At 46.2% G+C, this 26,633-nt stretch overlaps 1 protein-coding gene across 5 annotated transcripts in view; it reads left to right on the top strand.

The window, feature by feature from the left end:
- Window positions 1–26,633, top strand: part of sugct (succinyl-CoA:glutarate-CoA transferase) — a 720,871-nt gene that overhangs the window by 229,177 nt on the left and 465,061 nt on the right. For all 5 annotated transcript variants that reach the window (XM_070890193.1, XM_070890206.1, XM_070890201.1 and 2 more), the window contains exon 9: window positions 23,321–23,392. In XM_070890193.1, the coding sequence (XP_070746294.1) occupies window positions 23,321–23,392 (72 nt within the window). The remainder of the gene's footprint in view (window positions 1–23,320; window positions 23,393–26,633) is intronic.

The raw sequence follows: 26,633 nt of genomic DNA, 5'->3' as shown, positions 1-26,633 counted from the left end.
AAGAGTTGGGAATCTTTGGCATTCTCTACCCCTGAGAGTTGAGGTTACTGAGTCAATAAATATATTCAAGACAGAGATAGATAAGCTTTTGGATGCTAAGTGAATCACTTCCCTGCCTGCTCCCCATAACCTTTACTCCCTTATCGTTCAAAAATCTGTCTATCTCCGCCTTAAATATATTCAATGGACCCAGCCTCCACAGCTCTCTGGGGCAGAGAATTCCATAGATTTACAACCCTCAGAGAAGAAATTTCTTCTCATCTCAGTTTTAAATGGGTGTCCCCTTATCCTAAGACTATGCCCCCTAGTTTTAGTTTCCCCTATGAGTGGAAATATCCTCTCTGCATCCACCTTGTCGAGCCCCCTCATTATGTTATAAGTTTCAATAAGATCACCTCTCATTCTTCTGAACTCCAATGAGTATAGGCCCAACCGGCTCAACCTATCCTCATAAATCAATCCCCTCATCTCCGGAATCAACCTAGTGAACCTTCTCTGAACAGCCTCCAATGCAATTATATCTTTCCTTGAATAGGGAGACCAAAACTGCATGCAGTACTCCAGGTGTGGCCTCACCAATACCCTGTACAGTTGTAGCAGGACTTCTCTGCTTTTATACTCTATCCCCCTTGCAATAAAACTCGTGTGTGACCTCGCCGTCTGGCGAGCTGACACTTTCGCTACCCGTGTCCCCAGTCCTGGCTGCAGGCCACTCATGCCCAGTGACTCACCATGTGCAGATCGGCCTCTAAGCTGTCCTCTAGATTACGCGCAGTGTCAGTATCTGCGCTGGTGACTGTGAGTCTGTGAGTGACAGTGTTTCGTTATCATCACTGTCTTCCTGCTATTCCATCTATTTTTCTTCCACCACTGGCAGGCCAGATTGCTTGGGTATCTGAAAATAGAAAGGCATAAGGGTAGGGTTAGGGTTGTGGTGAGGTGAGGTGCAGGGGGGTGGTGGGGGCTGGGGGGAGTAAGAGGTACATGGTTACACCATCTGCAGCTTGTAAATCAGAAGAGATTGTGGGATGAGAGAATGAGTATGAGGATACCATCATCTTCTATTGTTTCAGCCCCACCATTGGCAACGTCCTCAGCAATAACCACTCTAGTGATGGCGAGCACCGTCTCCTCCAGGGGGTAAGGACATGCAGCCGCACCTCTCTCCCGCAGGTTAGCTCCTGTTGCCTCCGTTTATGTGCCACCTTGTCGTGTAAGAAAGAATGAAGTATGTCAGTGAATGTGGTGCAATATGTTTGGGTGATGTGGCTGTCATGGTTGAATAGCTGGCAGTGTGTGCGAGATGTGGATGTGAGTCTTGCAGCAGTGCTAAGTGTGTGAGGGTGAGGTGAAGCTATAAATATTAAGCATGAATTTTGATTGATGGAGATTGTTGGTAAGTGAGTGATGGGGGTGTGGTACAGTTGCTGAGGCTAGTGGTGCAGTTGGTGGGATATGGCATTTGAAGATACATTCACTGACCTTGACCACTCGTGTGAGGTCATTGAACTTTTTGCGGCACTGCATCCATGCCCTCGGGGCTTGACTCCTGGCATTGACCCCCATGGCTATCAGCTCCCATTGTCTGGAGGGCTTCATGCTTCCTGTGGATACAGCACATCTCTCCTCCTCTCCACTTCCTCCACCAAGGCCTCCAATGCAGCATCGGAAAATCTTGGAGCCCGCTCTCTGCCATGTTGTGCTATTATTCACGCTTTCCCAGGTCAAAATCTCTTCAGCTAAGACTCCAAGAACCTGCTGCAGCCACAATGCACCTCCCCTTTGGGATGTGTAGGTTGGCTTTAGGAGGTGCAGGTTGGCTTTAAGAAGTGCAGGCTAACTTTAAGTGGTGGCCAAGTGATTTTGGCTCCCCTGCTCAGGCATGCAGCCAATTAATAGCGCGCTTAGCACTGGCTGCATGCTACAATACAATCATCTAAATTAGCAGGCAGCACGAAGTTGACGTGCTGTCTTCATCGGAAGCAACGACCGAGGGTAAATTGCACATCACGATCCCGCGCCTATTTTCGGTGGCTATCGAAGTTAGCCCCCAGCGCGTCTGGAATTATTCAAGAGGCTGTTAGATGCTGTGATTGGGGAACTGAACGTTTCAATGAAAGGATGAGCTAGATGGGCTGAATGGTCACCCTCATCTAAACTATCAGTCTTTCAGAAGAGATGTTAAACCAAGGCTTTGACTTCCTCTTCCTGTGGTTCAGGTGGATGTTAAAGATCTTATGACATTATTTGAAGAAGAGTAGGGAGTATCTCCAGGAGTCACTGACCAACATTGCTGATTAACTGATTAACTGGGACGGAATTCAATCACCTTTGGATATGGTGCTTTTACTGTGTGCAAGCGACATTCATCCCAAATCAAAAATGTTTTATGCCCTCGCTGCTTTGGAAAATCAATCCCCAAACTTTTGAATAGCATTTTTGTTAGGATCACAGACATGCAGTCTGTAATTATTGAATTACCCAGTGGTAAGTCTTGTGGCTCTGACTAAATTTCAGACAAGCATCTGAAGCTTGCCCACAAAAAAGCTCTTTACATACCTGGCACCACTGCTGTCTTTGTTCCTGGCCAATGGACATGTTCCAGATGCTCTGACTGCAGTGGTTACTGAGCTAATACTCGTGAACCAAGATGACAATGAGTATCAAACATAAGACCACTCGCCCCTGTAATCTTCAGGATCAGAGACCACTAATGAATCTGGGTCACTCTTTATTTTGAAGTATCTGCAGCATTTCTCTTACATTTGATATTCCATTTAGTCTTTAAACAAACAAATGTGATTGAAATGTTAGATTAAAACAAATAAATTCCACTCATGTCATAAAGAACATATGCTTTGTAGAATTTAATGTCTTGTTTTTAGGCTTCATATTTTTAGCAATTGAACCTATTGTGATTATTTGAAACATCTTATTTACTAAGGGATTCAATCAGACCAATGCAGCAAAGCTCTCTAAATGCCATATGATTGTAGGGGCAAGTATAATTGAAAGGCTGCTGATTAAATCACTGTGGCAGCAGTTAATTTTATTATGAAAAAATACTTTACATTTGGAAGCAGTGAAAGTTACTAATTGTGTAAGATGAGAAAGATGCAAATGCTGGCAGTCAGAAATAAAAATGATAAATTTTGACAATGTACTGTAGGTCAGTCAGCATCTGAAAGAGAAAGATCGGTTAATGTTTTGGGTGATGCCTCTCATCGAAACAGGCGTGATCCGGCAGGAGAATTCCGACAGGATTGAGCAAAAATAAAACCAGGAGGAATGATGTCAACTAGAACTCAAGGATAAAGACTGGTTGGCCCCCGTGTCTAGCTCCATTAATACTGGGATGCCATTGAGGAGCACTTTCATTATTATCGGTGGCGTCCTGGTGTATGAACTGTATATGTGTTCCACATGAACTCGCTGAACTTCAGCTTCCAGCGAATTCCTCCAGTGTTCATTTGACCTCGTAGGGCTTACATCGGGCCCGTCCTCCTCGTACATCAACCTGGCTGCAGGCTTCCTGCACATATGCGCCAAGTGACCGCTGATGTTGCAATTTCTGCAGGTATATTGCTGATACCTGCGAGCTCTGGCTGGGTATTTGCCTCCATACCTCCAACATGAGCCGTTGTTGGAAACAAAAGGTCTATTACCAGTCAATTGTCTCTGACTGTCTCTGTAACTGTCCTTAAGCGCACCATTGACAGATGTTGATGGCCCCATTACTGGCCGCATTGTCCCTTGCGATGGCATGAATCACCGTTCAGCTAGCCATTGTCTCTGTTGAATTCCCCCTTTGGATTCGACTACATGCTCGGGCATGTCCGATTGCACTTGTCTGCCTGGAGAACTGTGTGCCGCGTTAACAATGTTGACTCCCTGTCCATTTGCTGCATTTAAGCCAAGATTTTTGTCAAACATCATTCTGGTCTCTTCCTCTCCTGAGATAAATGTCTGGGCCATCTAAGCCACCTTTTCCAGGGTCAAGTCTTTGGTCTCAATGTTTCCTGAAAACCCCAGCGTGCCCAATGCCCTCAATAAAAAAGTCTTGCCGCATCTCTGCTCTGCATGCATCTGGGAACTTACATAGGCTCGCCAGTTGCCGGAGGTCTGCCATGAAGTCTGGAATGCTTTGCCCTTCTCGCCGCCGGTGCGTGTAAAACCGGTGTCTCGCCATGTGCATGCTGCTCGTCGGTTTAAAGTGTTCCCCGATCAACTTACTGAGCTCTTCGAACGTCTTGTCCGCCAGCTTCTCTGGCGCGAGAAGGTCCTTCATCAGGGAGTACATTCTGGATCCACAACCCGTCAGGAGATGAGCCCTGCGTTTGTCGGCTGAATCTTGTCCCAACCATTCCTTAGTGACAAAACTTTGCTGTAGTCTCTCAATAAAGTCGTCCCAATCATCACCAACACAGTACCTCTCGTCTGTGCTGCTAGTGGCCATGCTCGCGTGGTTTAAATCCCAGTTTCTCGTCGCCAATGATATGTCCTTACTCTACAGTATAAATGCACACGAGGCCCATACTTGAGAGAAGGTCACCCTGTGACCAGTAACCTTTATTAGCCAGCACTGAAGTGATGAAGGTGGGTGGAGCTTCCTCTTTTATACCTGAAAGTCCAGGTTAAGAGTGTCTCCCACAAATTCACCACCTAGTGGTCAATGTTCTCACGGTGTACAACTTAGGTCAGTTTATGCATGGGTTACAATGATAGTTGAATACATGACAGTGGGGGTGCAGAAGGTTGGTGGGAGCTCGTCACGATAGAGTAGACACCAAAATAACATGCCTGCCGATGGAAGATTGAAACTGCACCAGCCTTCAGTGGCAGACTTGGTACTCTGATACTGAGCAAGACTGCTCCACAGTTCTCGAGAACACTGCTGATGATTGGGCAGCCAGCCCAGCTCCTTAATGTGGAATGGAGGGATAGGCTTGTCCCGAGGAGCTGAGATTTTTTTCAGTTAACTCAAGATAAACATACAAACCAATGTCCTATTGAGTATGGTGATCCTGGAAGGACAAGCACTGTGAGGATTACCAGTGCTCTGTGCTGGTAAACTGAGTGGTTAAAGCCCAGCAGTACCTTTGTGAAAACTTGTGGCTGGATTTTCGGGTCATTTGCAACCAGGTTTTTGCCACGCTTTGACCCTCCGCAGCAAAAAAATGGGGCGCTCAGCTGTTTTTCGCAATCCTCGAGTTCTTTTTGCGGTGGAGCTTCGAAGCACTGCCAGGGAGATCTGCGCTGGGTGTGTAACGGCTTGCATTGCGACACTATCCGAGTTTCGAGGCTCACCCGACCCGTACACCGCGTCCCCGATGATCGCCAGGGAAAACACGGCGGTCCAGTCCTGCCGGCGGCGGTAAGTTGGATAAACTGAAAAAAAAGGTAAGTTAAAGTTTTAATTTTTTTATATTTTTGCATCGATTTGTGAGGTAAGGGTGTTGGCAATGTTGTTTGAATATTTTTTCTTTAAATTTCCCCCCCCCCCCCCACCCCAAAGGCCTCTCTCGGAACGCTCCCGGCCCCGCACTAAAGTTGGTGAGGATCCTGTTTTCATGGCGCAGAAATAGTGCAACGCCTCCCTTTGCGTTGTGCCCCTGGCGCAGACCCAAAATGCCGAAAGTTGAGCAATTATTCGGTAACGTTAATTGGGCAGTAATTTTCCCACCCCGCCACTGGTTTCGCCCCGAAATCCAGCCTATTGTCCCCAAACCTTGGCTCTGCCAACTTGCACCCAAGTTCTCTGGACATGGGTAAGTGGGATGTGTCACTAAGGAGAGAGAATTTACAATCTATATTGGACAAATAGAAACTCTAACTGTGTTTCTTTTAATTCATTCACGGGATCTGGGTGTCACTGGCAAGGCCAGCATTTATTGTCCATCCCTAATTGCCCTTGAGAAGGTGATGGTGAGCCACCTTCTTGAATCGCTGCAGTCTGTGTGGTGAAGGTATTTCCACAGTGCTGTTAGGGAGGGAGTTCCAGGATTTTAATCCAGCGACAGTGAAGGAACAGTGATTTATTTCCAGGTCAGGATGGTGTGTGACTTGGAGGGGAACTTGCAGATGATGGTGTTCCTATGCACCTGATGCCCTTGTCATTCTGGGTGGTAGAAGTCGTGGGTTTGGGAGGTGTTGTCGAAGAAGCCTTGGCGAGTTGCTGCAGTGCATCTTGTAGATGGTGCACACTGCAACCACGGTGCGCCGGTGGTGGATGGGGTGCCAATCAAGCAGGCTGCTTTGTCCTGGATGGTGTCAAGCTTTTTGCGAGTTATTGGAGCTGCACTCATCCAGGCAAGTGGAGAGTATTCCATCACACTTCTTACTTGTGCCTTGTAGATGGTGGAAAGGCTTTGAAGTGTCAGGAGGTGAGACACTCGCCGCAGAATACCCAACCTCTGACCTGCTGTTGTAGCCATAGTATTTATGTGGCTGGTGCAGTTACATTTCTGGTCAATGGTGACCCCCAGGATGTTGATGGTTGGGGATTCGATGATGGTAATGCCATTGAATGTCATGGTGAGGTGGTTAGACTTTCTCTTGTTGGAGATAGTCATTGCCATGCACTTATGTGGCCCGAATGTTACTTGCTACTTATCAGCCCAAGCCTGAATGTTGTCCCGGTCTTGCTGCATGTGGGCACAGATTGCTTCATTATCGGAGGAATTGCGAATGGAACTGAACACTATGCAATCATCAACAAACCTACCCTCGCCCCCCCCCCCGCCCCCCGATATCTGTCATGATGGCGGGAAGGACTACCCTGAGACTGTAGATTTGTCACTAATTTGGGTTGGAGACTCTTTGGCATGATGATGAGCTTCCATACATGTTAGACACTTGGCCGTCTAAAAAGGGATCTGAAATCCTACCCTCTTTGCTTAGCAGGACACTTGACAAATGAGCATATTTTAAAGCAAATTTAATTTCTCGCAATTTGTGGCAATAGCTAAAAGTGCTTCATTTTAACCATCACCAACCCTAGGTCAGTCAACTTTAAAAATAATGGCTCCTTATGCAGTAAATATATGCTGAACATTCGCTAAACATTGATTGTCTCTGACCTTAGTGAAAAGCTTAGAGAATTAAAGCCGTGCTTGATTGTCAGCATACAAATCGAAAAAGTAGTGGTGGATTCTCATTGAAGAGAATCTGCTAATTGCTTATAAAGTATTTACAGTGGTTAAGATATTGCAGAAGTGTTCTTAAATCAAATTGGTTTCTAATTCTCGTCTTTAATTGGCATGATGCCATTTCTTCCTTTGTCAAAGTACCGACATTAAGATGATTATTTCATTCCATTTCTTATAGAAAAGTGTGTTTTATAACGTATGAATTCAGAGTATTTATAGGACTTAGAAGGGTCACCTAAAGGTTAAGTTCTTGTCACAGGCAAAAATTGGGTCTTGGCTTTGTGTGTGGAGCATCCTTACATGCTAATTTAAAATAATTTGAGCTGACGGACCAGAGCTTGTCAAAACAGAATCTCATTAAATGTTGTTTTTGTGCACTCTGCCTTTTTATTTTCCCTTGTATATGGCTGAATGAAGCTTGCTGTGTATACAGACTGTATAAAATCAAGTAATTATGAATTAAATCTCTATTGCTGATTCAACATTCTTGGGCAAAGGATCACATACAAAAAAAAAGAAAAGAGCACAATTTTTTTCAGAGGGTACATTTCTGTATGAGTGAGATAATTTCAATGGGTCCCACTGTATTTGGCACAGAGAGAGGAAACCGTTTTTTTTCCATCCCTTTAAAAGAAGCTCCGTCACTCTTTTGTTGGTGAGTACAACAACAACAATTTGTATTTTTATAGCACCTTTAACGTAGTGAATCGTCCCAAGACGCTTCACAGAGTATTATAAGATAAAAATTTGACACTGAGCCTCATAAGTAGAAATTAGCATAGGTGACCAAAAGTTTGGTCAAAGAGGTATGTTTTAAAGAGCGTCTTGAAAGAGGATAGAGTCAACACAATTCATTGTTCATCGAGATCCAACGATGTGGAGATCAGTCAATGAAGCAGATATTCCAATGAAAGCAGTTAAGCAGTTTCAAAATTGGAAACAACAAATTGTTTGGCAAAGTAATGCTATAAATATATTCTTCACACGATTATCACACATTTTTGGGAGCCTACTGTTGAAATGGTTTTGAAGAGATAAATAGTATTTGAATTCTATTATCAGTTAGCACTTCCATATGAACTTAAGCCGCGATTTTAACTCTGGCGTGGAAGGCAAAAGGGGCATGAGGAGTGACCAGCTCCAAAGCCGCACTGTGAAGCCCGGACCATTTTGAACCCTGGGCTTCATTACTATTTCAAGGAGAGTCACTCAATCCCAGTGGGAATGAGGAGGAGGCCGGCGGGTGGGAGTGAGATTTTGGGTGGCAGGATGCTGTTGTCGAGGACTCCCTCGATTACTAAAGTAAATGTTAAGTGTGGGTCGGCAAGCAATTGCGGTCAGGGGAAGTGGAGGGCGGGGTGAGTGTCCATGGCAGGAGGGGTTCCAAGGTTTCCGTGTGGGGCCTGGAGGAGCATTCCTGCTCCACCTGATCCACAAGGAAAGCATCAAAAACGAACTAAAACTTAGTTTGCCGCACTTCTTGCGGCCCTCAATTCTATTAACATCAGCGCCCGAATATTAACTCTGAGGTGCGTTAGGAATGGTGGGGGGTGGGGAGGTGGTCCGATATCATGTGGGGAAACCCGGAAGGAATTTCAATGTGTCATGTCTGTGCCATTTTAATGCAGCTACCTCATTATCATTTTACTTCCAGGTTTGGCATCAGATGTGCGGAAGCGGGCTTGATGAGGACTCGTAAGACGCAATTTTACCTCTAGTATTTAATGAGATAATCCAAAAATGGAATTTGGATGAGTTGGGAGTTGGAAGCAAGGGAGGAAAAAGTTTCATTTTGGATTCAGGACGGTCAAGGACTGATGTACATCGCTTGATGTACTGCTGGGGTTAGTGAGGAGTAGGAGAGAGATACTCTTCCGCAGCAATGGAAGGAAGAAACCTGCTGCTGCCACAAAGAAAACATGGCTGAAGGTGGCCCAGAAGGTCAGCAGCAGGAGCATTGTGTCACGCTCCTGGATTCAGTGCAGGAAGTGCTTTAATGACCTTGTAATCATCGGGTCCCCAAGAATTGTTGGACATTATCTGGACATTGCGTTTTAATAATTTCTCACTGCAGAAAAAAACTGGAAGCCTGTTTGTGGTAGGGGCCCAGATACTTTTCCATGGTGTACTTGAAATCCACACCAGATGGGCAGGGGTAGTCTGGGTAAACAATGGCCAGGATAAGGCAACTCTCCACAGGTAATGGCAAATGGAGGGTCCATTTTTAAGCAATGTGAACTCGTCAGAGTTAGATCAGATGAACTGATCAGTGATTGAGCCATTACCTGGATGAGATAACCCCGAGAGGTGGGAAACCAGAACAATAGAAAGCCATTAAGCCCCAGACCGGTCGGAAGTGAAAACCCATCACTGGACACACACACAGGAAGCCTTGAAACAAGAACAAACTTTATTTGGCCTGAAAAGGCAAACAGTGTGGGGATATAAAAGGGGCCGTGTGACCACAGCTGGCTCTCTCTTGCTCTCGCTTGCTTCGCCTCTACAAGAACCGAGCACTCTGTGTGGGACGGAGAGAAGAAACCAGAAGAGAGACGTTTTCACCAGGAGAAGCAGCGAGTAAGCCAACGAATCGGTGAGCATCATCTCTGCCCACGCAATTTTAAGATCACTGCCACATTGTGAGGGGGTATCATGTGTTCTCCCAACTAAATCTTAGTAAGGGTTTTAAGGGGGAGATTTTAGACATTGGGTACTTCGTGATAGGGGCCTGTCTAGACAGGCCAGACTGTGTTGTACTGTGTTTGCTTGTATTACACTACCAGGGTGTGTTCTTACTGGATGCAGGTGCGTTTTAACTTGAATAAAGCATTGCCAGTTGAAACCGGAGTATTTGTCCGGGACTCATTCATCTATTCAGTACAATACTCACTCCCAGGTCTAGAACTATTGTAACGTGGAGGTGCGTCGAAAACACCTAAGGGAAACCACTTACAACCTAACCAGATCAGGAATGGTGAGTACAATTGCACATTCATCTACATCCTGCTGTGCGCATCACCCCACCCCCTCACTCTGCCTTGTCAAGCCTACGCCATCACATCACTCCTCACACCCACTTACCTTACAAGCGCACCCATCCTTTTTCTGTGGTCTTCCTCACATCCCCTTCTATCCACCCTCCACTGCCACTCACTCTCATCTTTATGCAATTTTGGGCCTCTCCCTTGCCAAATGCACTGCCAAATGCACCGCACTGGTGAACACATTCCATTAGTCACTCATAGGTTTGTTCTTTCCCTTATTGCAAGAGCAGAGAGCACAGAACAAGAGGAAGAGGGAGAGAACCGAGGGTGCTCCTCCACAGATCTCACAGCTAACAACTGCAGAGGAGGAAATGTTGGAAATTAGTGGCGTTTTGGCATCCCTGGCAGTCGGAGATTGGGAGACAGGGACCTCCCAGCTACCTGGTGACACAATTAAATATCAGCAACACATATGTCATACGGCATTCAGTCGTGTTGACTTGATATGATCATCTTCATAATGATTAGTAAGACAAATAGTTGGGTTTTCACCTGGTGACTCACACGTTACAAGTGAACAAGAGTAGATGGTGGTGACAGGGACAGCAGCGGAGAGGCCACGTCTGAGGGCGGAACTCTTTCCAAGCTCTGCTCAGCTGGACACAGATTCTGTACACTGGGGGCTGTCAATGAAAAGAGAATCATTGAGGAGCAGCAGAGAATGCGATGTACTGACAGGCCGTTCAAGCACATTTATAGAATCATAGAATAGTTACAGCACAGAAGAAGGCCTTTCAGACCATCGAGCCAATGCCGGCTTTCAGCTAGTCCAACTCCCCCGCCCTTTCCCTGTCATTGACCATGATTGCAGAAAGAATGAAGGAGTTCACCTCAAGCATGAGTGGGTTGATGGCGCAGAACATTGCAATGGTGCCTTCTTGTATGGATTGAATGGCCAACTCCGTGGAACATCAAATTCGGCAATCAAATGAGTCCATGCATGTCTTGATCATGGCCATGCACACTCTGGATGCTCACATGTCTGCCACCTTAAATAGGATGACAGATACCTTGGCCTTACAGCGCTGTACTTATCTACACCAAAGTGCTCTCCAGCAGAGTGGTAGCAGTGAAGTGCAGCTGGCCATTGAGAGAGATGATAGCAAAAGGGGGCATGGAAGCAGGAACTCCACTCAAAACACTTCCACTTCTCACCTGCAGCCCCCCCCTCTCCCAGTCAGTACCCGGCAATGGCCGAGTCTGCACCTGCATAGGTAGAGTAGTCTTTGGTGGGGCCCGCACAGGCTCCAAAACCCAGAGGTCATCTGCTAAGAGCATCTCAGCAGTCAGAGCAGGGATCTGAGCAGCCTTCCTCTACCTTTACTGAAGCCACAGTGGTCGCACCACGTAGGAGCGGAAGGAAAAGGAAGACTAAAGCTTTGTATTTGCACACGGATATGCATATGCGAGAAAATGTTATGTTGTGACGTTTCTGTTCTGTAGTAGAATCACACAAATGTTATTCTTTTGTATCACTTTACCGACTTGCCCATTCTTGGTTGCTGGGTGGCAAGTCGCCTTTTAACTTGCTGATGATGAATGGGAAGCCATGAATTGATGTGGACCTATGGGGGGATGTGCAAGAGGTGGTTGGTTGTTTGCAGGACTGCTTTGTGACAGTGGAATTGTGGGGTGGGGGGGGGATGCTGGAAGAATGGATGTGGTTCTGACATCAGTCCACTGGTGCCACCTAAGTGAACCTTGCATAAATAAGGACATCCTTGGCATCCTGGGCAGCAACGTGAGCTGTTGGTGATGCATTGCCATCATCACCACCCTCCTCCTCAACTTCCTCCTCTTTGGAATCATCCATAGCCGATCTGTGCTCTGAGGTCCAAACTTCACTGCTGCGTAATGTTGTGAAGAACACAGCAGACCACAACCATTCTGGACACCCTGGCTGGTGTGTACTGTAGGGCACCTCCAGATCTTTCTAGGTACCTGAAGCTCAGCTTAAGCATGCCGATGGCTTGTCGATAACACATCTGGTGGTCATATGGCATTCATTGTAGTGCTGTTGGGCTTCATTGATCGGGTTTCTGACGGGTCTCATCAGCCAAGTTTGAAGTGGGTGTACCTTGCCTACGAGCAGCCACCCCTTAAGTATGCTTGCAGGTCCAAAGATAGCTTGGACTGCTGCAGGACGAAAGCATCATGGCAGCTGCCCGGGAAGCTTGCACATACCTGCAGAAATATCTTCTTGTGATTGCACACCAGCTGCACATTGATGGAGTGGAAGGCCTTGTGGGTCACAAATACTCTTGGTTGATCGTAGTGCCCGAATTGTCACATGTGAGTTATCGATAGCACCTGTGGGAAGCCAGCTAGAGATGCAAACCCAAGCGTCTGCTCATCTTAACTGGCTTCATCGCAGGCTGGGAGATCGTGGACATGTTTCCGGCAATGCTCAGGCAGCATCCAGAGGCAGAAATGTTGAGAGCGGTGGTGACTTTGACAGCCACCAGGTCCAACAGGAAGCAGGTCTTCTAGGGGACTGCAGATGTCTGCCACCACCTGACGTGACAACCTGAGCCTCCTAAAGAACTGCTTGTACAGCCTGTGTCGCAAGTAGTGCCTCCTGCAAGCTGAGCCCTCTGCTGCTTTCCCCTCTGCTGTCCAGTTGCAGGTGTCCCAACACCAGGCTGCTGCAGCTGCTCATCTTGCGCTTGGTCCGAGTTCCAATCTAAGGCAGCCAAGGTGCCACTCATTCTGATGTGATTCAGTAAACCTCCAAAGTGTAGAATGTAAACTCTCAGCAAAAATACTGTGAACAAACCCTTTCCCACTACTAGGTAAGGAAACAGCTGTGTATTTATTGTAGTATTTCCATGAGTTTAATTAGCCCCCTTAATTGCCAAGTTTCAGGAAGCCTGGGAAACCTGAGGATGCCCCGTTAAATTTAAAACTGTGTTGAAATATCACTGTAATTGAGGAATTAGCATATGTTAATAGGAACCCGCCTCTCCCGAGGGGGTTGCGCACAAGCAGCCTAATGCGCTCGAGTTAAACGCAGAAGTTAATAAGTTGGAGTCGGCTTCACGCTCGCATTTTTTCTGGTTTTAAACCCTCCCCCTCGGTCCCCCCCCCACCTTCACCCAAACTCCAGCTTAAAATTTTCCCCCAGCTTTCCCGAGCACAATCAGCACTGTGGGTGAGTCGCTCGGCCCAATGTTAAAATAGTGTTGAGATCCGAATTACATCATTGGACCCTGATTTCTGAATATTTATGAGGTTCTCGCTTGCCTGCGGCGAGGGCCTCAAGTGCTTCTTGAAACCTGGGAATTAAAATAGCAGTTGACGGGTGTGCAACACCAATAGGGAGCTAAGTACACTGACCCTATTTTAACCTTCCACACGCCCTATTCTTGTCAGGATTGGTGGGATTAAAATCAGGGCTTTAGCTTTGACCTAATGCCTTCAGGCGGCTTTGGGAAGTCTGAAATGTGGATCATGCCAATACATGAATGGAGCCGCTGACTTGTACTAAACATATCCAGCAATCAACTGCAATCCTTTTCTATTGAATTCAGTGTGAGTCATTCAGTATGATAGGAATTATCTTCAGAAGTGTTTACCTTTTTAATTTTGCAGTTTAATAGTGGTTCAATTAGCTACATATATTTATATACAGGCAACTCTCGATTATCCGGGTCCCTTAGGGATTGGGCTATGCCGGGTAAACAATTTCTCCGTTAAAGCGAGTTGACATTACAGTTAATGCTTACAGTACTGCAGGTGTGCTCTAACCAATAGCTGTAGCGTATCTTCTAATCCTTGCATTCTAGTCCTCTAGATCTAAAGACCATTAGGCTTGTTGATTACTTCTGTAACTGTATATGGCATTTTAATGAATTATGAGAGGCAGTGGACCTGTGTGCGAGCAGCAGCGGGAGCTGAGGCAGGGCAGAGCGCTTAAAAACAAGGCTCAATAGGCAACATTCGAAAGGAACATCAGAGTTTCAAAGTGACGTCACACACATGGAAATTTAAATGCCGTTACAACAGTTTCCGTTGCATCCGTGTGCGGATAATCGAGAATTGCCTGTAGTATAATATATTCATTATTTCAGTTTACGTTAGGCCTTATGGTTAAGTTTGAAAGTTATTTTAAACAATGTTCTTCAACATTTTTTTAACCTTAGTTTTTATGTTTTCCTTCTATTATGCTTTCAAAACTATTTCAAGAATATAAAAAAAAAAGGGTTGCTACCTTGTGGATCCAAATATAGTTAAGTTAAACACTTTTGCTGATGTCTTAATGGCTTGGAGCTAATTGCTCATTCATAGGATGTCCCATAATATAGGACCAGAGGACAAAGCAGTTGTCCGTGATTACTATTGTCATGTATTCAACTATCATTGTAACCTATGCATAAGCTGACCTAAGTTGTACACCTTGAGAACATTGACCACAGGGGAGTGAATTTGTGGGAGACACTCCTAACCTGGACTTTCAGGTATAAAAGGGGAAGCTTTACCCATCCTCATCACTTGAGGCCTTGATAATAAAGGTAACTGGTCACTGAGTGACCTTCTCTCAAGTATGGGCCTCATGTTCATTTATACTGTATAGTAAGAACATATCATTGACAACGAAAAACTGGGATTTAAACCATGCGAGCATGGCCACTAGCATTACAGAAGAGAGGTACTGTGTTGGTGATGATTGGGATGACTTTATTGAGAGACTACAGCAAAGTTTTGTCACTAAGGAATGATTGGGACAGGATTCGGCCGACAAACGCAGGGCTCATCTCCTGACGGTTTGTGGATCCAGAATGTACTCCCTGATGAAGGACCTTCTAGCACCAGAGAAGCCGGCGGACAAGACGTTCGAAGAGCTCAGTAAGTTGATCGGGGGACACTTTAAACCGGCGAGCAGCATGCACATGGCGAGACACCGGTTTTACATGCACCGGCGGCGAGAAGAGCAAAGTGTTCCTGACTTCGTGGCAGATCTCCGGCGACTGGCGAGCCTATGTAAGTTCCCAGATGCATGCAGAGTGGAGATGCTGCGAGACTTTTTTATTGAGGGCATCGGGCACGCTGGGGTTTTCAGGAAACTGATTGAGACCAAAGACTTGACCTTGGAAGCGGCGGCTCTGATAGCCCAGACGTTTATCTCAGGGGAGGAAGAGACCAGAATGATGTATGACAAAAAATCTTGGCTCAAATGCGGCAAACGACCAGGGAGTCAACATTGTTAACGCGGCACACAGTTCTCTAGGCAGACAAGGGCAATCGGACATGCCCCAGCATGTAGTCGAACCTAAAGGGGGAATTCAACAGAGACAATGGCTAGCTGAACAGCGATTCATGCCATCGCAAGGGACACAGCGGCCAGTAATGGGGCCATCAACACCTGTCAATGGTGCGTTTAAGGACAGTTACAGAGACAGTCATAGATGATCGACTGGTAATGGACCTTTTGTTTCCAACAACAGGGCCTACAGCTCATGCTGGAGGTGTGGAGGCAAACACCCAGCCAGAGCTTGCAGGTATCAGCAATATACCTGCAGAAACTGCAACGTCAGCGGTCACTTGGCGCGTATGTGCAGGAAGCCTGCAGCCAGGTTGATGTACGAGGAGGACTGGCCCGATGTAAGCCCTATGAGGCCAAATGAATACTGGTGGAAATCGCTGGAAGCTGAAGTTCAACGAGTTCATGCGGAGTACATATACAGTTCATATACCAGGACGCCACTGATAATGATGAAAGTGCTCCTCAATGGCATCCCAGTATTAATGGAACTAAACACGGGGGGCCAGCCAGTGCCTGATGAGTATCAAACAGTTCGAAAGGTTGTGGGTGTCCAAAGCCAGGAGGCCAAAATTATTGTCGATTGACGCACAGCTACGGACATATACAAAGGAGATCATTCCGGTGCTAGGCAGCACCACGGTGACCCACAAAGATTCGGAGAGCAGGTTGCCACTCTGGATTGACCGGGGGACGGTCCCGCACTACTGGGGAGGAGTTGGCTTGCTGTCATGAACTGGAAATGGGGCGATGTCAATGCAATTTCTTCTGTGGAGCGAGTATCATGCTCACAGGTCCTGGACAAATTTGACTCATTATTTCAACCCGGTATCGGCACTTTAATGGGGGCCAAGGTCGTGATTCACATAAACCCGCACGCCAGGCCAGTACACCACAAGACCAGAGCGGTGCGTATGTGACGCGGGAAAAGATAGAATGCAAATTGGACTGCCTGCTGAGGGAAGGCATCATCTCGCCAGTCAAATTCAGTGACTGGGCGAGCCCAATCGTGCTGGTGCTCAAGGCGGATGGGTCGGTCAGGATATGTGGCGATTACAAGGCCACCATCAATCGGGTGTCACTCCAAGACCAGTCCTCGCTACCGAGAGCGGAGGACCTCTTTGCGACGCTATCCGATGGCAAACTTTTTTCAAAGTTGGACCTGACCTCAGCTTACATGACCCAGGAGCTGGTGAGTGAGTCGAAGAAGCTGACCACCATCACGACACACAAGGGGTTGTTTGCGTACAACCGATGTCCGTTCGGGATTCGTTCGGCCGCCGCGATCTTTCAGCGAAATATGGAAAGCCTCCTCAAGTCGATTCCAAGGACGGTGGTTTTTCAAGACGACATCCTCATCATGGGTCGCAATACTGAAGAACATCTCCACAATCTGGAGGAGGTGCTACGCAGCCTGGACCGGGTAGGGCTGCGACTGAAAAAGATGAAGTGCATCTTCTTAGCTCCAGAGTTAGAATTCCTGGGGAGGAGGGTAGCAGCAGACGGGATCAGACCCACTGCGTCCAAAACGGAAGCCATCCAGAGAGCACCCAGACCCCGTAACACGACGGAGCTGCGTTCATTCCTGGGGCTCCTGAACAATTTTGATAACTTTCTTCCCAAATTGACCACGCTGTTCGAGCTGCTACACGTGCTCCTACGCAAAGGTCGCGATTGGGTCTGGGGGGGACAGCCAGGAAAGGGCTACTGACTGAGCACGCAACTTGTTATGCTCCAACAAACTGTTAATGTTATGTGACCCGTGTAAGAAACTTGTTCTAATGTGCGATGCGTCGTCCATTGGGGTCGGGTGTGTGTTACAGCATGTGAATGCCAATGGTCAGTTACAGCCAGTAGCTTATGCCTCCAGAAGTCCGTCACGGGCAGAAAGGGGCTACGGGATGGTAGAAAAGGAAGCGCTAGCATGTGTATATGCAGTAAAGAAAAATGCACCAGTACCTGTTTGGCAGGAAATTTAAGCTGGAGACAGATCACAAACCACTAACGTCCCTTTTGGCCGACAACAAGGCCATAAATGCGAATGCATCGGCCCGCATGCAGAGGTGGGCAATCACATTAGCCGCCTATAACTACACAATTCGGCACAGACCGGGCACTGAAAACTGCGCCGATGCATTCAGCAGGCCCCCACTAGCCACCACTTGAAAGCGAAGGCTCACCTGTGACAGCCCATCAAATTAAAGTCTGGACAAATAAAGACCAGCTACTGTCCTTAGTTAAGAAATGTGTCCTGAAAAGGGGACTGGGCAGCCACGTACGGGGCATGCCCTGAAGAATTTAAACCATTTCATAGGCGCAAGGATGAACTCTCGATTCAGGCCGATTGCCTACTGTGGGGAAACCGAGTAGTCATGCCGCAGAGAGGCAGAGAGGTGTTTATCAGAAAACTTCACAATGAGCACCCGGGCATTGTCATGATGAAGGCAATTGCCAGGTCACTAGTTTGGTGACCGGGGATAGATGCAGACCTGGAACTTTGTGTTCGCAGGTGCAACACGTGTGATCAGCTGGGCAACGCACCCAGGGAAGCCCCCCTTAGCCCGTGGTCCTGGCCCGCCAAGCCTTGGTCATGCATCCATGTGGACTACGCAGCTCCTTTCATGGGGAAAATGATTTTGGTTGTAGTAGACGCCTACTCCAAATGGATTGAGTGTGGCATTTTAAATTCAAGCACATCCTCTGCCACGGTAGAAAGTCTATGGGCAATGTTCGCCGCCCATGGTCTACCGGATGTCTTGGTCAGTGACAATGGCCCGTGCTTCACAAGCACTGAATTCCAGGACTTCATGGCAGGCAATGGAATCAACCATGTCAGAACGGCACCGTTCAAGCCGGCCTCAAACGGCCAGGCGGAACGAGCAGATAATCAAACAGGGGATGCTCAGAATCCAAGGGGGTTCTCTACAAAGCCGCTTATACCGCCTCCTGTTGGCCAATAGATCCCGACCACACTCGCTCACAGGGGTTCCACCCGCAGAGCTGCTAATGAAAAGGATGCTCAAAACCAGATTATCCCTTATAGGAACATAGAAACATAGAAAATAGGAGCAGTAGTAGGCCCTTCGAGTCTGCACCGCCATTCAATATGATCAGCTTGGTGAACCTTCGCTGCACTCCCTCTATGGCAAGTATATCCTTTCGTAGGTAAGGAGACCAAAACTGCACACAATACTCTAGGTGCGGTCTCACTAAGGCTCTGTATAACTGTAGTACGACATCCTTGCTCCTGTACTCAAATCCTCTTGCAATGAAGGCCAACATACCATTTACCTTCCTAACTGCTTGCTGCACCTGCAGTTTTGATCAGTTTACTGTCGTCAGCCTGTCTCACCCGTTTAGCCGAACCAAAGTCTAGAATCTTCATAACGGTGCTAAGTTTCTCCTTTTTTTAAATTTTGTTCATAGGATGTGGGCGTTGCTGGCAAGGCCAACATTTATTGCCCATTCTGGTGAGCCGCCCTCTTGAACCGCGGCAGTTCTTTAAGGGATGGCCCATTCAGAATTCCGCACATGCATTGTTCTTCTCATTTAAACGCTAGTGAGCCGGCTGCACGGAAGCTGCACGGCCGCGCAGCTTAAAGGGAACATCGCTCGAGGGGCTGAATGAGCTCCTCCTCTTCCCATGATCCACAGACAGCCTGTTGCATAGATTGACCACTGGGGGGCATTGCCCTCAAGCCTGTTTAACCATTAATTCAGATCGGGGCAGAAACCCCGGCCTCCCGGGGTCCATATGGAGTGTCTACGGACCCGGGAAGACATCGGAAAAGCCGGTTTTCAGTGCACAATGCGCATGCGCTGAAAACCGGCTTTTCCCATCTGTCAAGTTTCTGGCTTGACAGATCTCGCACCTATCGGGAGCAAGGACATTTGCAATGGGGCAAGATTGCGGGATTTACCCATATCTTGCCCGGCAAATGTCCTCAAAACTCCTGCGCCTGATAAAAGCAGGTGCATAGCCTACTGTGACAGGTGTAAGAGTTTAAAAACATACAAAAACATAATTAAATTAAAGTTAAAAAAACACACACTATTTTTAAAAACCCTGCCCAATAGATTACATTTATTTTTAACCAGAATTAAAACGTTTTTTAAAAATCTGCAAATTTTTTTTCTTTAAAAAACATTTCTCACAACTTTAATTTCTATAGTGTATTTATGTGAGGTGTTTTTTTAAATATTTTATGTAGTGTTTGGGGGTGTTTTTCTCATTCATAGTTACAGGAGTTTCTGACTTACAAAACTCCTGTTACTATGAATGAGAAAATACTTTACCGTGATTGGGTGTCCAGGCCCATGTGACTTCTACAGACGCCCCAACGTGAATGCGCTCCATTGTGCAAGAAGAGGAGGCCTCGAGTCCGGGATCTCTGGCGGGCGTTCGACCAAAAGGTAAGTTTTCTCTTATTTTTAGTCGAATGCCCGCGGGAAGAGGAAAACGGGATTTCTGCCACATCATGTCTGTATCTTTACTCCATCTTCCTGCCTTGGTTCCGTAACCCTTAGTACACTTACAGTACCTCACAGTGTGGCGGCCCCGACCTGAGACCATCAGCGGCAGGTCGGGGTCATAAAAGGAGCGGCGATCGGCGGCCATGGGCAATGTGACGGCGTATCACTGCAAGGTACAGCGCAAGCTGGTGCAGGAGGGCAACGGCAGCGAAGAGGGACCTCATCAAGGCCCAGGTCGGTGATTGGAGCGTGGGTAGGTATAGCAGGAGCGGCGAGGACGGGGCGAAGAAGCGGCGAGAGTCCGTAGAGAGAAGTGACCGGGGCCCAGGAGAGGCATGAATCTGGGTCCCAGAAGAGGCGAGGGCCCAGGGCAGCACGGGCCAGCCCACACTGCGATATGTGTGCGCGCTCGGTCTGTGCAGCAGAGCTGGTCTCCAGTTAGTCTTCGGTAATCCTTGCTACTGGATCAAGACCTAGCTCTGTCAAGCCGTGTGGTGGCTGGTGTACAACGGCCATCACACGTTAAAGAAAATCCACTCACAGGCATCTTCCACCCTTTAACATGTAGTTCGGGATCTGGAATATTAGGTCCTTCATAGAAACACCTGTGAACTCATCCTTTTTTGGCGTGGAAGCAAGTCATCCTCGTTTCGAGGGACAGTCTATGATGGTGATGTATCTTTACTTCATCTTCCTGCCTTGGTTCTGTAACCCTTATCCACCCCACTATGAAAGAAATTGTTGAGAGCAGGCATCAGTCACAATGTGACTGCCATGTTAGGAATGCGAGGGCGCGATGTATTGATGTCAATGATCCTGTTTTTGTCCTTGATTACGCTGCAGGGCCCAAATGGCTTGCTGACACTGTGATTGCCAAAGAGGGGAATAGGGTTTTGGTAGTTAAACTTACCAATGGACAAATCTGCCGCAAACACGTGGATCAAACTAAAAGGAGGTTCAGCAACCCCATAGAAGAAGCAGAGGAAGAATGTGACCTAGAGTTTACTCCACCACAGGTGACCGAACACCGGAAGCAAGTGGAGGAGAGCCCAGTCACTGTGGGCAGTCCGGACAGGCCTGAGGCACCGCAAACAGCAGATACTCAGGGCAGCGCCCAACAACCGGAGCCCCAACTCAGACGCTCTACAAGGGAGCATAAACCATCAGAGAGACTTAACCTGTGATCCCAATAAGACTTTGGGGGGGGAGGTGATGTCATGTATTCAACTATCATTGTAACCCATGTATAAGCTGACCTAAGTTGTACACCTTGAGAACATTGACCACAAGGGGTGAACTTGTCGGAGACATTCCTAACCTGGACTTTGAGGTGTAAAAGGGGAAGCTCCACCCACCTTCATTACTTGAGGTCTTGGTAATAAAGGTAACTGGTCACAGAGTGACCACCTCTCAAGTATGGGCCTCGTGTGCATTTATACTGTATAGTAAGGACATCTCAACTATTAATTATCAGCCTGTTCTAGTGTTATGCCTTCTCTCTCAGCTCCCGCAAATAAGGTCCTTATTCCACGGAGCTCACATGGCAGTTGTTTTTTTAGGGAAGATACAAGAGTCTTGCTGGGCCACAATGGGAGTTGTCTCCGAGAGGATACTTCCTCTCTATCCACAAGGTGATGACTCCACTATATTTTCATATGTTTATTCCTTGGTTTTAATCCAGAGGTTAGTCCAGGATCACCTTCTGAATTGCAGGAGTGAGACTCATCACTGAAGGTTGCGACTTTAATCTGAAGAATACAACACTAGCATTCCTCTGTTTGTGCTTCCCTTGGCATTGAAACTCTGTGCCAATGTTGTTTCAGTTTGGTATTTGAACTATCCCCCTCGGGCAGAGGCTGATGTCAGTGCACTGTGGAGGGATTGGATTTGGCATCTTGGTTCCATGTATATAGGAGCCAAGTCAGAAAGAATTTCAACTCGGTCAATCTTCCAGTGTGCCTAGCCACAATGTCTTGTCACTTCTTTGTAACTGTGACTTCTTGACACGAAAACATTCAGCACTGTTTAGCTGCTCACCCTTAACATTCTAATCCAGGATCTTAATCTTTCACACCCAATCCCTTCTGCTCCAACAATGGATATTTCTAGTGTTGATTTCCCTAGAAAGTCTCCTTGATTGTGCTCTGAAAGCAAGAAGAGTAAAGTTGAAAATCAATAGCCCAGTACCTGCAATGGAAAAAAAGTTCAGCACTTAATATGGGTGCTGTTGTACAGTTAGCTTTGCCCCTGCATAGCCAAGGACCCATACGGTGCAGCAGTACTAGATGAGCAGTAAATTTAAGTCATAAGCATCGTTTGATCCTGCAGCCCATACTGCATCTCACTTGGATCTTCCTGATTCCCCAGAAGATACCCAAACGTGGTCTTTTCCTTGAAATTGCATTTTTTTCCCCATTGTAATACAAGCGTATAAGAATCTCAGACCATTTCAAGTTTTAAAATAAAAAATAGCAAATGCTGGAAATACTCAGCAGGTCAGGCAGCATCTGTGATGCAAGAAACAGAGTTAATGGTCCAAAAATTGTGGCCTCGCCAGATGCGTACAATGTGCATGCACCAAGAACCGGCTTTTGCGATCTGTCAAAATACGTATCCCTGCAGCTAGGATATCCACGAGCCAGAGATTGGGCTATTTGTCCAACTCTTGCCCAGTGAATGTCCTTCAAACTCTTACTCATGGTAAAAGTTTTAAAACCTAGAAAAATTAAATGTAATCACTCATTTTTATATTAAAAACCCTGTCCATTAAGGTAAGTTTATTTTTAACCCTATTAAAACACGTTAAAAAAAAATTCCCCCAAAATATATTTTTTTCTAAAACATTTAATTACATTCAATTTCAATTAATTTTAAATATGTGAAGAATTTTTTTAATGTATTGTGTTGTGTTTTTTGTTTTGGGAGGGTATTCTCACTATCTGAATGTAGTATAGTTAACATGGGGAGCACAGCATGGCTCTCACTCAAATCAATGATCCTAAACCATCATCTTAGATAGTTTCTGGATACTTTGTAGGCTGCATATAGTGACCCGACTATTCCTGGCTAGAATGGAAATGATTGGATAATTCTGCTGTAAGTGACAGGGACTGATTTTACGCACATAATTTGTAACTGTCCTCCACTCAGTGCATGTTGCTGGAGAATTCACCATGCTTTTATTGGGAAAATTTACTGTAGTTTCGTATAGAAATGAGTTCTGTTTGTTACAGTTCAGAGACACTCTTTAAATAGACTCTGTAAATAGACTGTGTTTGCTATAAAATACACTGCTGTAAATCCTGCCGAAATATTAGAGCTAACAGATAAACACATTGCCTTGCTTCTACTGCATATATGTGTTGACCTCTTTTTTTAAATACTCTACGTTGCAGGCTTTTGAAACAAAGGACGGTTACCTTGTGGTTGGAGCTGGAAATGATAAGCAATTTTCAATTGTTTGCAAGGTAACTTGTTTTTTCTTTGAAATTGCATGTGCATAATTGGGAATAAGTTGTAAAGTTAACAGTTCATTTCTGCTTGTGTCCTCTGTGTAAACCTGCAGTTGTCAGAAATTGTTCACTGAGCCACTCTTGACCAGTCCGAGTAATGTTTACTAATGCAAGATTTGTGTCTCAAATTGCAGAGATTGCATCTGAGGGTGATTTCACGCTATAATTGTAACGTCAGTATGGAGTGCTCTTCTGGAGGAAGGCATCTTACTGCACTTCACTTCAGAGTCAGTTCAGGCATTCACATCTGATTTACACTCTACAGGGTTAATTTTAACACCTATCTTGAAACGGGCAGGCAATTCATCTGCCCAGCAGTAGGCTCCTGTAAAAGTGGCAGTGGGTACAGCATCGGGGGCAGTAAGCCAACCAACCCACTTTGAGGCTGTTCCCACCCTGCTAACACTGACTCTGGCAAGTTTAGCGTCAATGCAAAGCCAAATTCACTTTGCACCGGCACTAAGCTTGTATTGTGAGCGCCCCTGAATCTACCCTCTCAACAGAAGCTAACCATAGCCTCCGTGCTTGGTCCAGAATGAAATGGGGAGTACCCTAAGAATCCACAGGTGAGTTAGTCTTCTACATTTAAAAGGAAGTATCCTTTGGATAAATTTTACGACCATAGGCAATCTGCGCATTAGTTGAATGAAATCCCTTTTTGTTCATGTACACATTGGGCTTGGTGGTAGGGTTCAGGTGGACACATGTGTGCCTCCTATGTTGCCCTGTACTATAGATTGGAGTGGTGCTCCTGCCAGCTGGTAAAAGTCCAGTCTCCTCTCGTGATGCCTTTCAGCTTTCCACAGGCAAAGTAATGAAAGAGGTCCCCCTGGCAAATGATTCTGTGACCTGATTGATGTTATCAACATCAGCGATGGTGCATTGGAATGATCTGGTGACGTAGAAATTCAAGGCTACTGTCACCTTCGTTGAGCCAGCTCTTTTGGTTTATGTTGGAAGGTCTGACTCAATGGAGGCGTCTTAACTCGGTCTCTGTCTCCTTCGCGAAGCCTAGATTGAAAAGGCGGGTCTCCTCTGATGCAGCTAGGTAGTTCCACCTAGGTTTATAGCCCCAGAGGTAACGTCAAGTAAGGGTGGATTGCCTCTTAAGTGTAATCAGACCTACCCCAATCACTCTTCAGGAACTCTGCTTCCACTTCCGTATCCCTTGGTGAAAAAAGAATACCCAGCAGAATTGCCTTTCTGAGATATTTGGTTGCTGCAGCTTGAAATTGCGGCTGCCGTCAATTCTATGATAGGAAACCAAGGGTAGAAATAAAGTAAAAAAAATTGCAGAACAAAAGAGCTAAAAAAAGTTGCAAATAATACTACGGTAGAAATGCCGTAAAAGGAATCCAAGAAACAACAGCGCTTTAAGAAATGTAGGGGCCGAAATTCATCCTCCCGAAAATGGTTCTTACCATCGGAAAGCTCTGCCACTCGGCAGAGTCAAATGGCCGCTGCTGCCGATATTCTTCTAGGTGTTTTTTCCGGTGGTCACACTTCCGCCCTGCTGCTGCCGACCCTTCCTAAGTGCGTCATCAAAGTGCGCACCGCCGATCTCCCACACCTTCATCGAAATTCAGGGCAAAAAATCTTCGGGCCGCTGAGCAGTGACCCCAACAGCTTTTCCTGTGTGCGACATGGCTATGCGGCAGCCATTCAAGTGGAAGGCACACTGCTTGTGGCCGCAATTTTATTTTTTTTGTCGGCTGACTGCCATGTCAGCCCGACAGTTATGCCCCCAGGTTCGGCCAGGCCGCCAACAGGCAGCCTGGCACCCTCTCTTGGGTGCCAGGCCGCTGGCCCGGCCAAATCCCTCCCTGGTGGCCCAGTGGCCCGAACTAAAATAATCGCACACGCATCATGATGTCATCAGCGCCAGGCTGATGACTGACAGCGGTGGAAACTCTGTCCCGCCTCCACTTCCGCCCCTCTCGAGTGCTCACCGCCACAAAGAGCTGAATTTTGTGCAAGAGGCCACCTCATTCACAGCGGCAGTGAAAACACATCAACAGCGGTAGGTGCGATCCGTTTCGTGCACCGCTGAATTTCTACTCCGATCTCTCAAAGAGCAGAATGCACCATTCTTGCAGCACCTGTTTTATATGGATGTACACAGTATTCTTGGCAAAAAGCTCAGGAATATCATTACCATAAATCACCATTAAATGTGGGGCTTTAATGAAACTTGTACTTACTTTGTGCAAGAACACTATGTTCCTATTTGTTTCCTACCACCCCCCCCCCCCCCCGAAGACTGCATGCCTTATGAACCAGACAAGTTAGAGGCCAAAAGCCTTGTTACCCAATTCTGCAACCCCTGCTCACCCAATTGGTGCTATTGACACTTTTGCTCACGCTACCTATCTTTAAATCTAAAATACCGACTGACTGTAAAGCACAGATGGTTGAAATGTTTGACAAAGGCTCTATCTCACAAGTCGCCTTCTTTCTCTTGAGATCTGGGGGTCTGAGTTCCGAAACATTTTCAATCCTCATTTCTGGATATTGGCAGGTTTCAATTCCTACTGACAAATTCTAAGAGAGCTACAAAATGGGAGTTTCATCATGTTTCAGTGCAACCACAATTGCCAGAATTGCCAATCCACCAAAGGAGTAAAAAAAAACGTAAATTAAAAAAAAAGTCAATTAAAATGTAAATTGCAATGTAAATTATTAAAAAAATTATATTGTAAATTATTAAAAAATTAAATGTGAGGTATAAAAAAATAATAATTGTTAAGAACAAGAGGTTTATGGAAGAGAAAAACAGCAAAGTTACTAGCTTAAATAATAGCTTAAAGTTGCTAGCTTCTTAAGTTTTATAAAGTAGTAGATAAATAGAAATAAGTAGCAACTTACTGGTGTTTATATGACACCTTTAACATAGAAAACACAAGTAACTTCACAGAGGAGAAGGTGGAAGCCAAGCAGTGCTGGAACAGTTAGGAGTTGTGGCTGAAAGCATGACTGATAAAATTAAGGAAGCTTTTAAAGACAGGAAGAGAAGTTAGGACAGTGGAAGAGATTATATAGCACCTTTCATAACCTCAGGACGTCCAAAAGCACTTTACAGCCAATTCATTATTTTTGAAGTGCAGTCACTGTTGTAATTTGCTCATAATAAGGTCCTCCAAACTGTTGTAATTTGCACATAATGCGATAAATGACTAGATAATCTGTTTCAGTGATA

Source organism: Pristiophorus japonicus, chromosome 1 (genome assembly GCF_044704955.1).
Source record: "Pristiophorus japonicus isolate sPriJap1 chromosome 1, sPriJap1.hap1, whole genome shotgun sequence".
NCBI classification, from domain to species: Eukaryota; Metazoa; Chordata; class Chondrichthyes; family Pristiophoridae; genus Pristiophorus; species Pristiophorus japonicus.
This window is presented reverse-complemented; position numbering and strand designations above follow the sequence as displayed.